This window comes from Argopecten irradians, chromosome 4, assembly GCF_041381155.1.
Source record: "Argopecten irradians isolate NY chromosome 4, Ai_NY, whole genome shotgun sequence".
Lineage (NCBI taxonomy): Eukaryota > Metazoa > Mollusca > Bivalvia > Pectinida > Pectinidae > Argopecten > Argopecten irradians.
The window spans coordinates 21,099,179-21,116,635 of record NC_091137.1 but is presented as its reverse complement, the minus strand read 5'-3'; the positions used below and the strand labels follow the sequence as shown (position 1 = coordinate 21,116,635).

The 17,457-nt window shown below is 35.4% G+C and overlaps 1 protein-coding gene across 1 annotated transcript in view; it reads right to left on the bottom strand.

Moving 5' to 3' along the window:
• The window catches only part of LOC138320921 (separin-like), a 33,423-nt gene that overhangs the window by 14,810 nt on the left and 1,156 nt on the right, over positions 1 to 17,457 (bottom strand). The window contains exons 2-12 of the mRNA XM_069264227.1: positions 14,305 to 14,559; positions 13,636 to 13,901; positions 12,694 to 13,328; positions 12,243 to 12,368; positions 11,750 to 11,892; positions 11,415 to 11,602; positions 9,862 to 9,957; positions 9,406 to 9,537; positions 5,746 to 5,875; positions 5,185 to 5,472; positions 709 to 951 (exon numbers count right to left, since the gene is read on the bottom strand). Coding sequence (XP_069120328.1) covers positions 709 to 951; positions 5,185 to 5,472; positions 5,746 to 5,875; positions 9,406 to 9,537; positions 9,862 to 9,957; positions 11,415 to 11,602; positions 11,750 to 11,892; positions 12,243 to 12,368; positions 12,694 to 13,328; positions 13,636 to 13,901; positions 14,305 to 14,559 — 2,502 coding nt within the window. The remainder of the gene's footprint in view (positions 1 to 708; positions 952 to 5,184; positions 5,473 to 5,745; positions 5,876 to 9,405; positions 9,538 to 9,861; positions 9,958 to 11,414; positions 11,603 to 11,749; positions 11,893 to 12,242; positions 12,369 to 12,693; positions 13,329 to 13,635; positions 13,902 to 14,304; positions 14,560 to 17,457) is intronic.

The window sequence follows — 17,457 nt, the reverse complement described above, 5'->3', positions numbered from 1 at the left end:
AAATGTTGTTTGTTCAAGGTTACCATGTATATAAAAACAAAACAACAGGCCCATGTGCCTTGTTCGGTCATCTGACTATTAGCACAATACATCATAGTCGTTTAAAGATTTTAGCCTATTTGACCCCTGTTACGGTGATCAAGGTCATTCATTTGAACAAACTTGATAGCCCTTCATCCAAGCATGCCACATGCCCAATATCAGGCCTCTAGGCCTCTTAGTTATTCACAAGAAGTTGCTAAAAAGATTTTAGCCTATTTGACCCGTGTGACCTTGAATAAAGGTCAAGGTCATTCATTTGAACAAACTTGGTAGCCCTTCATCCCAGCATGCTTCAGGCCAAACATCAGTACCCTGGGCCTTTCAGATATTGAGAAGAAGTGGTTTGAATTAAAAGTTCAAGCACGACAAACGGCGGACGACGACAAACGCTGCATGATGACAATAGGTCATCCTGACCTTTCGGGTCATATGACCTAATGATATGAAAGGTTCAAACCATGGAAGAAAGCACACACACGATTATTTCATGTTATACAGCACATTTTCATGTCTGTAGATTTCTACCGACCTCATTAATAATTTTAACATCTGAGAAGGTTATATACAGATGACTTTCATGTACAAACCAATGTTGATGAAGCAAGGATGACTACATTTAACCAACATTCTTTGGTGGAAAAACTATGAAAATGTGTCCCAGTATACCTGGTTGTTGTAGAAAGCTTGACGAACATTGACCAGCATAGCATATACAGAGGAGTCTCTCTGTGTGCCCTGTAGGTTACTCAGTTGGTCAGTATCCTTCAGCAGGGAATGTCCAGTTCCTTCTGCTTGACCCACAAGGATCTGAGCCTCCATCATCCGTATGTCTAGAGCTGAACGGTCTAATGATGGGTGTTGGTCCACTAGCTGTTGAGCCAGGTTCAATACTCTCAGTTCCCTCTGCATCTGATTGGATAGAGACTGATGTAATTTTAATCAAGAAACCAAGAAACATCTACAAAATACAACAATTAAATTGAAATTTGGTATATCGCCTAGTGATATATTGAAGTAAACATAAATATTGAAATTTAAAAAAAATACATATATGTACCAATTCAAAATCAATTTCAAAACTCAGTGTTCACTATAACAATGATTAACTTAATAGGAAATTTCAGAAAAGATGGTGTGCCGTCACAGAAAGTTTACATCCGGGTCCTCAAAGGTACAAACACAGTATGGGGACTAATAAAAACAAGAGGCCCATGGTCCTTTACAGTCATCTGACTATTTATAGTAGTTGCTAACAATTAAGGCAATACAACAAACCCATTATTTGAAGCTGCAAGTTTCCAAAATATTTCACGACTTTTACCTTTAAAGTACATAAAGATCTTTCACTTGAACAAACTAGGTAGTTTTTTATCCTAGTATGCTACATGCCCAATATCAGTACTCTAGGCCTTTTAGTTATTCACAAGAAGTCGTTTAAAGATTTTAGCCTATTTGACCCCTTATTTGAACAAACATGGTAGCCCTTCATCCCAGCATGTCACAGACCAAATATCAGGTCTCTAGGCCTCTTCTTCATTTTTATTAAGTCGTTAAGTTGCTAAGGGTATTTAAACCCCGTGACCTTGAATGATCAAAGTGCCAAGGCCACTCATAGATGCTGTGAATGAAGGACTCAAACAAAGGAATAAAGAAATTGGTTTTTCATTTAAATATAGAATTTAGTAAACTATACATAAGTGTGCAGTGTTGAATTTCAGAGTTTAATAAAAAATATTTACGATATATCGTATTTATTTTATGATATTTGAAGTTTTTCAAGAACAATAAGTTGAATAACTTATTATCCTGAAATAACTGTAATAAATTTTATTTCTAAATTATTTTTGAAATAACGATTTCAACACCAATGAAACCATTCAGAATCTGAGTATCATTTTTTTTATAATTCTTTATTAATTGCTAAATTATCAATTTCATCAATGTCTCTTCAAAGACAAAAAAATAATAAGTAAACATTTTCGTATCTTAATATCCACTTAACATTGAAGAATATTTTTGGAAAAATATAACATTAGTAATATTACCATTTCCGGATATGTTTTGGTTTCCTTTTTAGAAAACTAACTTGGGTTGCTTTGACGACTTTCGACTAATAAATCATGGCCAGATACTTTTGCCAAATAAAAGGTACATCATTTCATTACATATATCACTCGGATTTCTTTTAAATTCACAAGAACGCTAGCCGTTAACATCAAGAAAACTTCATGTAATGTATCGCACTTTAGCAAGTCTTCGTAAGCCTAACAGTAACTGGTTGGCGAGATATTATCGTGCAGAACATGTATAATTTATCGTGAGTTTTGCTGTGCCCACTTTTGACTTATAATAAAACATGGCCATATACGTTTGTGAAGTAAAGGGTACATTATTTGGTTACTTATAACAGTAAAATTTCTTTTGAATTCATAAGAACGCTATCATCAAGAAAACTTCCTGCAATTCATCGGACTTTAGCAAGTCTTCACAAGGCTACAGCACATTACACGGCAATATAAGTTCATTTGTCACTTTAAGTTGCTCGTACATAAATAGATCTTTATTATCATTATATTTTGTAAGTTTATGTTGATAGATTTGGTACTTTTTCCCTTTCAATATACCGCAGTTGTCGATAAACAAAAGACAGAACTCCCAGTGACAGATCAAGGGAGGAGGCACGTACTCAAAACTATTAACTTTTACTGCGCAATAATATCTCAGATATAGTTCGTCAATACAACCAACACAAAAAAACTTTATATAAGCGTTATAATAACTTTCTTTTGCAGTTACCTTCCTAACATTTGATTACAATAATCGATCATTAGCATGAATTACGTAAAATTTAAATAAACATACACAATCCAAAATCCACCGAAAGTCTCTCGCGGAGGAAGACAGCGAAGAAGGCGTTGTTCGTGATTTTCGGGAGACCAGTGTTCTCGGAGTAATACAAATATCATAGAGTCCCAACTGAACACTTAAAGCACTCCATCCATGGTGTATACGTATGCACAAATTCTATATCTGTTGTTTTGAATATTGGGGTTTTATTTTTTCATACCATCAAGTCTTACGTGAAATGAACAAAACAACTTTTAATTTTCATCGCGGAGTGGTTTCATTGTTTTGATGTGCACAGGCTCTCCAAGCGTACCTAAGAATGCTGTTTTACAGCATCAAAAATCAAGGTCATTCATTGAACAAACTTGGCAGCCCTTCATCCCAGCATGTTGCAGGCCTAATATGAATACCCTGGGCCTTTCGGTTCTTTAGAAGAATTCGCTTAAAGATCTTAGCCTAACTCCCTGTGACCTTGAATAAAGGTCAAGGTCATCCATTTGAACAAACTTGGTAGACCTTCATCCCAGCATGCTGAAGGCCCAATATGAGTATCCTGGGCCTTTCGGTTATTGAGAAGAAGTCATTCAAATGAAAAGTTTACGAACATCGCACGACGAGGGATGGTGCATGATGACAATAGGACATCCTGATCATTTTGGTCAGATCAATAGGTCATCCATCCTGAACCTTCAGGTCAGATGATCAAATAATGAAATGTGAACCACCTGGCCAGACAACAGCCCCGCTCTTGCATGGCTTTGCTTCTAGATCACGGCAGGCCACAGCCCAAAGTTGGAGAAATTAATCATATTAATAACAAGATCTAACTGTGACTGTGCCATCACATAAAGTTCCCCCAATCTACACAAATCCTAATTTGACAAGAGTGACCTCCCCTGAATGATGATGTGACATTGTTTTACCAGTAAATAAATTTTATTTTGCAGAAGAAAAAAGTTTTTCGATAAGTCACATCTTTTAAAGTTAATATATTAGGCACAGCAATGTCTGTTATTTTATTGTTGATTCGTGTTCTCAACCATGTTCCTTTTTGCTCAATTTTGACAAATTGCATGCTGCAGCAGCCATCTTGGTTCCTGGTCTGCAAAAGTTGCAGATCTACAGGTCACCAAAAATGACCTCATATTAGTTTTATTTCACTAGTAACAATATGATCTATAACTTAAAAATACAACAAAATGAACTTGGACCTTAAACGGATCCCTGTTGACCAGTGAATAAAGGGAGATAACTCTTCCTTGTTTTAGAAATTTGAAACAGTTAAAAAAATTGTTTTGGTTTTTTTTACTCATAATTATGGTATTTTTCACTTTAAAAATTTAGAATCTGATTTAAACTACATATTGAAACACAAACACAATAAGTTCCCCAATCCGTTGGGGGAACTTATTTACCAACACATATCTCAGTAAGTACTTAAAAACATATATATTTCGTTCTTTTCCAAATATATGTTGTTTTTAAGGATTACTGTTGTATCGTAACAATATTATGAATAATAAACCACTGTATTACATGTATATGGATGTACGTAAATTGTACATGTGTATGACTCCCGATCTCGAAAAAGAAAATGGTGAAACCGTTCAGTTTGCATGCTCAGCAGCTGTAGATTTTATTTTTTAATTTTAGGTCGCATTTACTATATGGGCTGCTATGTGAAGTCTCAAAATTGAAGTGATATTACTTTTGAATAATTTGAATATTATTTACACTTTTTGAAATTAAATCAACGCAATAGTTCTCGGATTGGCGTACTATTTATTACAATAAAATGTAAACAAACATTGCAAGTGGCTGTGTTTCCACCATGTTTATGTGTACAGATACGAAGATGTACCTTTGAGCCCCCGGATGTACCTTTGTGTGACATCATCACCATCTTTTATGAAATATCCTATAAAAAGGATGTCAATCTGCTTTGATATTTTGAAATTTTATATTGAATTTATACACTATGATGCTTTTAATCATTTTATTTGTTCTGATATCAAAATTCCGAAATAGTAATACAATGAACTACAAATGTCTACTAGACATATTAAAATGCTTTGCTTCCATTCATCAAAACAAATGTGAAACAATGTAACGGTAATAGGATGAACTTGGGCAATGCTCTATGTATGACAGATATACTGATTTTGCAGTAAAATATTCCATCATGCATCCCAATATTAAACATCATGTATCTAAATAATTCAATCTACCCTAAATACATTATAGTACTTTTATCATATCACATTTATAGTTTTCTTTTCTGTGTAAAATTCTTACCTTCCTGGACAGCCGAAGGATACTGGAACACAACATGAAAGTGGTCAGAAGGATACTAGGGTCAGCTCTGTTGTCCACACCGTCTGTCAGGATCATTTCCCACAAGGCAATTGCTTTCTCCAGTTTTTCCATGGCAACAGCTTCCATGACAAGTGTATACATGGCAGGAGATGTGAGTTTATGGGATGTGCGAGCATTAGTGTCATCCTCCGAGTCTACCCCAGTTGATGCATCTGTAGTGTTGGCTGCTTCAGGCAGAGGTTGGGTGTTATGGGACAGATGTAAAATCTATTCCAACAGATAGGTAGAGTCACAGTTTGGGTGAAAATAAAACATGTGTATAGTACTTTACATACTGCTCTATAAATACAAGTGAAACAGTCATGAAAATTTAAGATGTAAATTTTTTCAAATAAACATGTACTTTACACATACCATAATACCAAACTTCTACAAAAATTCCTATTCTAAAACTGCAGTTATCTTATTTAAAGTTCAAAAGAGATAAATGTGTGTTGGCAGAAACCAGAACCTTGAGACTTTACATGTTTGTGTTCTGACCTGGTGACACTGGGTCTCATGCTGAAGGATATAGGACCAGAGGTACACCTCGGCCAGCAGCACGTTAGTCAAAGCATCAGTGGACTGTGACAAAAGGGCCTCTGCTTCCTCTACATAGTCAAGTGAAGACCTGTGGAAAAAAAAGCATGTGTTATACGAATGTAATTTCAGGTGTCATTATTTTTTTTTTTGCATTTTATAACAAATGTCTGACCGAAAGGTGACACTGCATTCATATCAAATAAGACAAGTGGCCTAGAGGGCCTGTATCGCTCACCTGGTTTTTGTTTTACTAATTATTACAAAAACTCTTAGAAATAGCAATATTGACCCGACAATTTTTGAATCCCAACTATATAATGATGCTAGCAGTATCATATGACTACGAGTGTTAGTCAGTACTAAGAGTCAGAAAAGAAGTTGTTTTATGAAAGTCGTCATATTGATCCCTTTTGGCCCTGCCCCTCAGGCACCCCGGGTGTTAATCCCATCATTTGTACAATTTTGAATCCCAACTCTCAGGGCCCCGTGCACATGTGTGTTTACCCTATTGCGTTATGAGTGCTATCACATACTAAATTTCAGAGAAGTTGTTTATATTAACATAGTCAAATTGAACCTTTTGGCCCCGTCCCTCAGGCCCCCGGGGGTCACCTTCAGCCCCTACATTTGTACAATTTTGAATCGCTACTCTATAAGGATGCTAGCATTGCATTCTGAGTGCTATCATATGCTTAGTTTCAGAAAAGTCGTTTATATGAAATGCCAGTTTGACCCTTTTTGGCTCCGCCCTTCAGGCCCCCAGGTTCAGCCCAACCATTTGTACAATTTTGAATCCCTATCCTATAAGGATGCTACCATTGCATTATGAGTGCTATCCCACGCTTAGTTTCAGTAAATAGTTAATCAACTAATTTTGCTGAATATTTTCTGTTAGTTTGTATCACACATGTGTAATACAATGTATCACCCTACTAGCCTGACCTACTTCCACCCAGAATTCCTTTTTCACACAACACATGCATATTAGGGAAATCCCCTCTGCAGTTGAAGCATGAAATAAACTAGAAATCTGCTAGTGCTCGCTAACTACTTTCTAAATCTATAAGGCCCCTGTTCTGAAATATTTTGTACGTACAAAAATGTAAAAATAATTAATAAATATCCCAGATATATACGTACCCTATACGTAACACTATCGCTCATCACCCTTGGGACAATTGTAAGGAGATGGTTTACGTTCTAATAATTTGTAATAAATACTGTTCAAAAAAGTCATCTGCTTCAGCACTGCACAATCTCTCTGCATGTGGTGACTTACCTGTGTTGTGCTTGAATGCCTCTCTGGGGCACATCAGAGCTAGAGTTCTGGCACCTAGACTGATATTGTACATTGCATTTTTCTCTTACGCAAGGCTGGGTAATTTTATAAATATTTATCAATACCGCAGCAAATGTGGTCTTTGGTCACGGGTTAGTAAGCGATAGTGCAACGTAGACCTAGGACCTAGATGATGTGAATTAGATATAATATAATCTGATAAATAACGCTGTAAATGTCTTTGGTCGGTACTAAAAGTTATCTGTTTCTTCACTGTTTTTATTGATTATATGAACCTGATTTGCATTGTATTATTCCAGAAGTTTCCAAAGTCAATCAGATGCTTAGAATATCATGACCGACGCAAGAGTTTGTCTTATACGCTGTTTGAAGTTTACACAAAATAAATGTGTTTAGCACTGTCTAATGTCACTGTTGTTAATTTATATTAGAAAATCGCTGACAGGTTTCTGTTTTTTAAAGGTTGGTGTCACTAACTCACGGCGAAATCTATTAAACCAGAAATATATATATATATATGAGACGGTATAAGATAGTAATTTCCGGTATTGCATGCACAGTTGGACGCATAGCGGTGTACACAGACTTCACACCCGACAAGGAAAACAATAGTGTGTGAGTATGCTCGCACTAAAATTCAAGAACACAGCACTTGTTTCTAAATGCATTCCTGAAATACCATGCTAATATTTTAGAAGTAGGTTGCAAATGTATTTATCAACATTGCTTAATAGAGCATTCCCCATAAATTCTGGATATATCGATCAATGTAATAGTTTAACATTGCATTCGATTGTTTACAGGTTTGCAGACTAAGTTTAGCCAGCAGTACAGTACAGAATGAAACCTGGCCAATATGATCAAAGAATCAAACTGTAGATTTATCTACTAACCTGATAGGATACTATTTTATCCAATTCTTTACACTGTTCCTATGCATGCGCCCAACTGAACACTAATCTAGACTAGGAATATTTAATCACGAAAAATACAACTAGCATGAACCGGCCACGATGAAGAGGTTATTCTAGCGACTAAAATGTTAGCCACGGAGATAGTTTAGTAGATACTGCAACGTTTTGTAGTCCTTTTTATATACTTGCATATCTTCCTTCTGATAGCACACAAGAAACACAGTAATATCCAATATATTTATGTTATAGATGAGAAAAAATTAGTTCAAGTATTTTAATATATCAATTCCTTAAATTATAGTTTGACCAGCATCACATAAATGTGAAATTGATGTTTAAATAATCAAGATTGTATTTGCACAATATAGACTAAATGAAATTTCGCGTGATTGGCAAATAGTAAGGAGAATTTACGACCAAATGAAATTTCGCGTGACTGGCAAATAGTAAGGAGAATTTACGTTCTTGGAATACTTTGTTACGATACTGACAAGTAAACCTAAAGCAAAGCGGTTATGACTAAAACTTACAAAACTCTAGATATCATAAAAACGTCATCATAATAACGATGACGGTATATGATAAATGCAAAACCACCCATATGTGTAAATCTGATGAGTCGGATCACATGAGTTTGTTGTGTGGGTGAAAATTATCACTAGTGTGCTACGTATACTCGTGATATTTCCCTCTGCATGCACACTCATGATATTTTCCATCTGCCAATGTGATATGGGTGGTATTGCTTATTTATTGAAAAATGTTAGTTCAATAAAATGCATTAATTCTCTTGAAAGTGTTTTATGACACAGATGAATCTCATAACAACTAGTTTTGACATTGACCCTCTCTTGGAACAATAGCTTAAAGTTATATGTGCCCTATTTTTCATCTTCAGGAATCAAAAAGAACTTTTGATATGTTATTAATCACTAAAAATTACCAATATTTAGAGAGTTAATGTGCTTTCAATACATAAATTTTAATTTTACAAGTACGTTTAAGAACTGAAGATGATTTTTAGCAGTTCTGCCAAAAGTCATTAAATTTACATTTATAGTGGAGTGAAATGAGTATATACGGTCAGACAATGAAGTCAAGTTGTGGTCTACAACTTCATTTCACATTTTTACAGTATTTTTAGTTATTGAATTTTGATCTCTGCATGTATGTATCCATCTAAATACACATAATGCATTAAAAACTACAATTTTAAAGTACATAATTTCTGTGTTGTATTTAACGTTTATAAGGCATATGATGCCATCTGACTGATTTTTTTACAGCTTAATTCATCAAACCTTATAGTTTTTAATAGATTGCCAAAGAAAATAAATAACATCTCAAAATTTTCAACCAGTTACAGCACATATAACTTAAAGTCCTCGTCGCTGATAAACTTACTTGTCCTCAGTGATTCCTTTTATCCAAATCAACTGACTGATGTCCAGCAGCGCCCTGGCCTTCACAGTTGATATTGTAGATACATCCAAAATAACTTTCAGAATAGCCATCTCGACCTCATTGTAACTATGCCTGTTTAATTAGATTAAGGGTATATTCTATATATACATTTGATATTGATATGTATATCAAACAACAAGATGTAGAACAATTACTGCTTCAAACATTTCAAAAAGCATGGAGAACATTCAGTGTTATCATGTTGTTGTGATTTCTTTCTCCGCAAAATTTTGGTAATAAATATAGCCAACACTTGTTTGTTTGTTTTTAGCACTGATGTATAGGTTGCACTCCCGATTTTCAGGGAAAAAAGTCACGACTTGTAATCTAGAAAATAGGGTAATCATGTTCAGAATATAAATCAAAATCATTAATTAATTGCTGGAGATATTTTACCTGTTGTTTTTAAATGCTTGTAGCTCTAAGTTGAGTAAATGTGTGATGTCTAGTTTGGTGTTTGGACATCTCCTCAGGAGTTTCTCACCTAAAACCCTTCAAATTCAAAGTAAATACTCCTTACAATGACAATCAAATTATACATAGAATATATGACATGTACATAACAAGAGGCCCAGAGGGCCTGTATCGCTCACCTGGTTTTTTATAAGTAATTATTACAAAGACTCTGACAATTAGAAAAATTAGCAAAATTGACTCCAGTAGTTTAATTTTGAATCACATCCATATAATGATGCTATTGATACCATACAAATATGCTATCTACTACATAGGTTCAGATAGGAAGTAATTGATATGAAAATAGTAGCCTAATTGACCTTTTTGACCCCGCGTCTATTGCCGTTTCAGACCCCGTGGGTCATTTGTACAATTTCAAATCCCAACCCTATAAGGATGCTAACAGTGCATTATGAGTGCTCTTCCATGCTTAGTTGCAGAGAAGAAGTCATTTATATGGAAATGACTAAATTGACCCCTTTTGACCCCACCCTTAAGGTTCCCGAGGGGTCAGCCCCATCATTTGCAAAATTTTGAATCCCAACCCTATAAGGATGCTACCATTGCATTATGAGCATAATCCCATGTTTAGTTGCAGAGAAGAAGTCATTTATATGGAAATAGTCAAATTGACCACTTTTGACCCCGCCCCTCAGGTCCCCAAGGGGTCAGCCCTATCATTTGTACAATTTGGAATTCCCACCCTATAAGGATGCTACCATTGCATTATGGGTGCTATCCCATGCTTGGTTTCAGAGAAGAAGTCGTTTATATGGAAATAGCCAAATTGACCCCTTTTGACCCCGCCCCTCAGGCCCCCTGGGGGTCAGCCACATCATTTGTACAATTTTGAATCCCCACCCTATAATTATACTACCATTGCATTCCGAGTGCTATCTCATGCATAGTTTCAGAGAAGAAGTCGTTTATATGGAAATAACCAAATTGACCCCTTTTGACCCCGCCCCTCAGGCCCCCCGGGGGTCAGCCCCATCATTTGTACAATTTTGAATCCCCACCCTATTAGGATGCTACCATAGCATTATGGGTGCTATCGCATGCTTGGTTTCAGAGAAGAAGTCGTTTATATGGAAATAGCCAAATTGACCCCTTTTGGCCCCGCCCCTCAGGCCCCTTGGGGGGGGGGGGGGGGGGTCAGCCCCATCATTTGTACAATTTTCAGATAGTAGCCCATAAGGATACTATCAGTCAAATTTTGTCGAAATCTGACCAGCGGTTATGGAGAAGAAGTCGATTGTTGACGGACAACGGACGCTGGACGCTGCGGTATCCCATAAGCTCACCTCTGTCCTTCGGACCAGGTGAGCTAAAAATAATTGACCGGAATTCTCAAAGCATATATTTACCAATAATATATAAACACAACGGAAAATCATGTTTTGCACAATAGAATAATTGATATTAAATATTAGACATGCTCAGGTTTTCCATTTCTGTGAGAAAGTAATTTTCAATGTTATACTAAATCTTACATCTGTTTAATGTCGCTGGTTCCAAGCTTCATAGCCTCTTTCTTAGTCCTCACCCACAGCTTGACAGCGGAGGACACATGACTAGAATCTATCAATAAACACTGCTGGATTGTCTCCATAGCACTCAGTAGGTCCTGGTTTTTCTTCTGACATTCCGATAAACACTCATAAACAAGCCATAATGAAACCTGTAACAACAAAAAACATTCTGATAAAACCTAAAATAATTGTGTTATCTGTGGCAGACTATGAAGGGTAATGAAAAAGTCCACATGCTATGTCACATAACATGGACAAATGGCAATAACAGAGCACCGTCTGATGAATTAGCTCACCTCTTGCAGCCTTTGTTGTCCAAGTGATGGGTCTGATTCCACCCACTTTGTCAGTTGATGACAAGAAATGGTATAGAGTTTACATGCAGATGAGTTGTCTCCCTTTGTGGAGTATAAATGGCCGAGTTTGGACATGAGATAACCTAAAAGGAGAAAATTGAACATGAAAATGGTGAAATTCCTACGAGACAAAAATTCTTCATTAGAAGGTATATTTTGTAAAGAGGACATGGAGCACATGGCATTGACAAACTTGTTCAGTCTAATTATTATAGACAACAGGTATAGGCAATCAAATGTGAAGTTTGACTTATAACTTTACCTTACAACCCGCAAAATGTATAACAAATAAATCATTAAGCCTTATGTGGAACATCCCCAAACCAAACCCTTCACTCCTTCCTTATTGTCATGAAAAATACAAAAAAAAACTACTCCCACTTCTAAAGCCTTTGGACTAACACAAAAAATCCTGCATAGAAACAGCACTTACCACAATAATGTCTTTCTTGGTTAAGTTTCTTTGCTGGCAAGTCCAACGTGTCAGACTCCAATATAACATTGTAACGACTGGACAACTCTGTCACAGTTTCCTCAAAATACACGAACGTATTTCTGTCTGAAAATTAAAGAAACATTTAAGAATTAGAAACATCATTGTAACGAATCATATATCATGATACAAATAAGTGATGATCTGAAATTATTTAGTGATGTAACAGTCTAACTGATGAAAAACAATTAATATCCTGTAAATTTTCCCATTATGCATGGTTTGCTACATTTGTTAACTACATGACGATAGCGAGTAAGTATCAAAGTAACCCTGATGCATTCTTATATGTTATACAGTTGTCTATAGTCATTTTTTATTACTAAGTAATGCATATGTTTTGCCTATAATCAAACACACATAGCATTTACATATATATTACCCAACAAACCTTGAGTGTCTTTCAAACATTTGAACAAGATCCGCAGACAAAGTTGTAGATGTTCTACTGAGGCCAACAACTGTTTATCATCAACAGGAGTTAACGATGTTGTAACAGATCCTATCTTCAATATATCCTGATTGATTTCAGAAGAATGAGAGGGAGTAGAACCTTCTACATGTTTCAGCAGTAGTGTAATCATATCATGGATGAATGTCTTACAGATTTGTGGCCATGAGATGAAGCTATTGACAACATCTCTACACAAAACTTCAACAATATTAGACAATGGAGAACCCTTCCTTTTCTCACATTTTTCACTTGATGACTTGAATAACAAATCAACAACATTGAAGAGATTTTGGACAACAGAGAAAACATCCAACCTCTGACTGTATGCCTTTTGTACTGTTTCTCCTAATACAGTTTGACAATCACTGATCTTGGTTTGTAGAGATCTGTGAAGAATGTACTTAAGCAGACCAAAATAAACGGAAAGCAAGCTGCCTGCCTCTGTGTCTGTCTGTAACACATGAGCACCACGTCTGATCAGGTTAGACACCAGATCTAGTGTAAGATCCACAAACAGTTCTGCCTCAGTGTGCATGCCTTTTTCTCGATATTGTACTGTAACTTTGTCATATCTGAAAAAAAATTTGCGATATTGTACCAAAACTTTCATACATAGAAAAACAAACAGTTTCATTCTAATTCAATTCATATGCACTTTCACACCAAAGTGTTAGTATTTGTGTTGATAAAGTATCACTTAAAAGGAAATTCACATATTTCTGATTCAACCATAATACCATTCATTTTTATCCAATTTTAATAAACATTATCAATATTTGATAGAGTTATAAAAACAAAGGTTTGTACAGTTCCCTAGTATTCATGTGATTTAAAATGCATAAAATATGTTACAAGACCATTAATGATTTTGTTTGTCACCTGTTAAATGCCACCAAGTATTTCTCTACAAACACAGAGACTGATGATGGACCAAATAAAAGAGTTTTCAGTGCAGCATGTCGTAGTTTAAGAACAATATCTGGTGAGCTGTTGGACTGGTCTTGTTCTAGCTTGGCGGCTACATTCCACAGGTAACTGTACACGTTGTGTATAATGGCATCAACATTGCTAGTTTGGGTTTCCCTGATGTAGGATAGCTCATCACGCAAGTGTTCAGCTATGGACAAATGGATGTCTGGATACCCCTGCAACAGACACTCAAATTAACTACACTTCAAACCACACAACTGATTTAGAATTGTCCATTTAAATGCATTGCATATCTCTTTACAGTATAACAGTAAACAATATTATATTTTTCATATCTATACATGTAGTATGTCTAATATGTCTAGCGATATACTGGATTAATTAGTGGGCATGTCTCTCCAATTACTATATAGCAAACACTATTCTTTTGTTACAATTTCCACATCATTAACATTATGCATGATGATCATGTATATTATATATATATATATCAAGAAAAAAGTATGTGTCCATGCAGAGTTGAATACATAAGAAATAAAACTTGATGAAAATAAAACTGAGGAAGATCGTTGAGTTTTTATTTTTCATATATATTCTACATGTGTAGTGGTGTACAACCTTCTGTGGAAACTTCGTAAGCAGATGGTACAGAAGCTTTAGAACTGTCAGTGGTTCATTCAGCTGAACGTCATCCCTTGCAATCTTGTATCCCAGATAGCAGTTATGAACAGCTAGGAGAAGGCTAGTGGGGTAAGGACTGGTGCTGGCTTGTGACACAGATGTATGGAGGAACTTAACAGAATATAATCCATACTTTGACTTTTCTTCCTTGTCAGCGACATCCTTGTTACACAGCAATGTAGACAGGTATTTCTGCAAAACAAATTATTGGGAAAATGAAATTTTTTCAATAATAACGTACACTTCAAATGTACTTTGCTAAGTTCAATTTGGCAGAACGGTTATTATTTGTAAAAGGAAAATAATTCCTTTCTGCATGATTGTTGTTATTATTTAAACAAAAATGATCTGATTATTTAATTCAAGAGTCACTTTAGATCTTTTTTAGCTTGATTTTAGAGTTGTAACCTGCAGAGGCAATGGTATTCTATAATGAGTGTTTACTCATGATCACTTAACTTTGCTTATGTATAATTACCCAGTAACACTTTCCGGATTCAGTCCCGGAATTAGTTTCAGCTTTTTAATTAGGTTAGTGCAATAATTTGGACTTAATTAGGAACTGTTTTTTTAATTATTTGGAATCTATATCAAATATTTTTTACAATTTTTTTCTAATTATAATGCAATCCAGAGTGAAAGTACCAAATATCATCATTTGAGTTTATGAGGATAACATCTGTGAGAAAACAAGTAAAAATGTCCAGATAAACATTTTTTAGCTTAAAGAAAGCTTGTTTTGAATTTCAATTTTCAGATAGGGTAGAGTGATCTTAAGTCGGACACGATCTAGAGTCGGACATTTTTAAACACGTCTTACCGCCCTTATTCCGGTTACCACGTTACAAAAAAACGCTGTCTACATGCTAAATGAAGTATTGACTTTCTAGAGTTGTCTCCCGTTGATAACATATTTTGCCAAGTCCGATCGCGAATAGTAGCAAAAGCGGTACATTTCACTGTGAGAGCGGGTAAAGTTTTGTGATTTCAAACTGATATTCATTTCTTTTGATTATTACGGCATGCAACTTAAAGCTGAAGTTTAGCTGTAAGATTTGTGTAAAACAAATGCAGAATTATCTTCAATTTGCCGATAGACACAGCATTTTATCTGATAATTTGGTTCAAAGTCGCAAACGTGATTTGATCTTGAGTCGGACACCAAAAATGTCCAAAACGATCATAAGTCGGACAGTGAATTTTAACATTATACCAGTGAATATATGTGATATATAGACATAAAGAGGTGCTGTAATTACCCTTTTTTCATCATATAAGTTTGAAACTTTCATCCCTTATTTTTTTTATAAATATTTCTTATCTATTTTTTATTTTCTAATCAGTCTTTTAAGTTTCCTTTCAGGTCACCATTGGTATTCTTCTTTAATTTTTAATCAGGATGTATGTAGCCCAATGAATAAATTTTAAATATATATATACAACAAGATTTCTCATATTTTATTGGTGCCATCCTGTTGATTGTACAGTTACATAATGTACTTTGTAAAGCAAAGAAGTGATATCGAGTACGCAATACACGAATATTTTTACTTGTCCATCAAATAGACAATTTTCTCTGACATATCAATGGTATATATATCAAAACTCATTCTCTGAATCATTTATCTAAAATATCGGCAACACAAGCTACAATGTAGACACAGAAACTTTAATTTGGGATGGCCATGACTCATGATTAGCGCGGGAAAAGGATGTTGTCCATCCAGCCATGTTTGTGCTTTGCAAAGGACAAAGTCTCCTAGCATCAAAAAATGTACAGTGTATTTCAGAATGGGTTTAGAGCGACAGGCATTTCTCCTTATTCAACTTATGCAACCACGATAAAACACAAACTCAGATTAGGCAAATACATGTAGTTGTTTAATGATAAGGCCAGTGTGCTCGCCACGTCTGACCACGTAACATCGATACATAGTCGCGTTTGAACTGCAGATCCCTTTCGTGGTTTAGTACGTCATGTTCTAAACTTTTACTAACATTGATAATTTTTCCCTGGAATCTTAGAAATAACTGAATATACTTTCAAGGAACATGTTATGTTAAAACATATATAACAACCCAATTTCAAGCATTGTATGAAACAAAATCAATATACATTCCCTTATTAAAATTGACCGCAGTTTCTTTCGTTTTTCAGTCCATGAAATATCTACAACTATTTCGTCAGGCTCATTTGTTATACAAGCTATATTTATTGATTTCCCAGAGATACACTGTATGTAAGGTGGAAACATTTTAAAGTGAAGTATATAGCCACATCTCGTGCCCGCAAACGCACGTGTATCTATTCAATGTCGGAGCAAATGTAATGTTGTAGCATACACAATACAAAATGCATTTTTAGTCATGTGCAGTTTGCTTGACAACTGGCGATATGTCAATTACCGAAAGTAATATGAACAACAAATTTCTTATTTAATGATAAATGACTAATATTTTTGATTCAGAATTGTATAAAATGTTAACTTAATCCGATTGTCCGACGTAATATCAAAGCAATCTGGACTGTCCGACTCATAGTCAAATGCGTCCGACTCTCGATCGAATTGCAGGTTAGGTACTTTATTTGCTCTGTATTGTATTGTAAGGTAAAAAAACGAGAGTATCGAAATGGAAATATGATGCAGAAAGTGTGCTCTCTCGGACGGTACCCATTAGATTAATAGTGGTCTTCATATCTCGACGTACTGCTGTTCTGAACACAAAGGGTGTCCGACTTACGATCACTTTACCCTATCACTGCATTGAAAATTTTAACAAACTATAGGATTTCTTCTTAAGAAAGAAGGTCATGAAAGTGTCAACTGGAGTCAAAAACAGGGAAAAGGGAGGGTAAAATCCTGTCGAAAATAATCGATAACGGGGTGAAAATGAGGGGAAAATCCTGACAGCTAAACCAGTGAGGAAATGTCCTATTCCACAACTGTTAGATTTATACCTCCTTTCTCCAGATTCTATGATCCTCTGCTATTTAGTGTATTCACAATATTTGCAACAGGTATTGGCATTGCCGCAAGCTCTCCAATTTTTTATAGATCTAAAGGAGAAATTTTGAAATGAAGCAGTTAG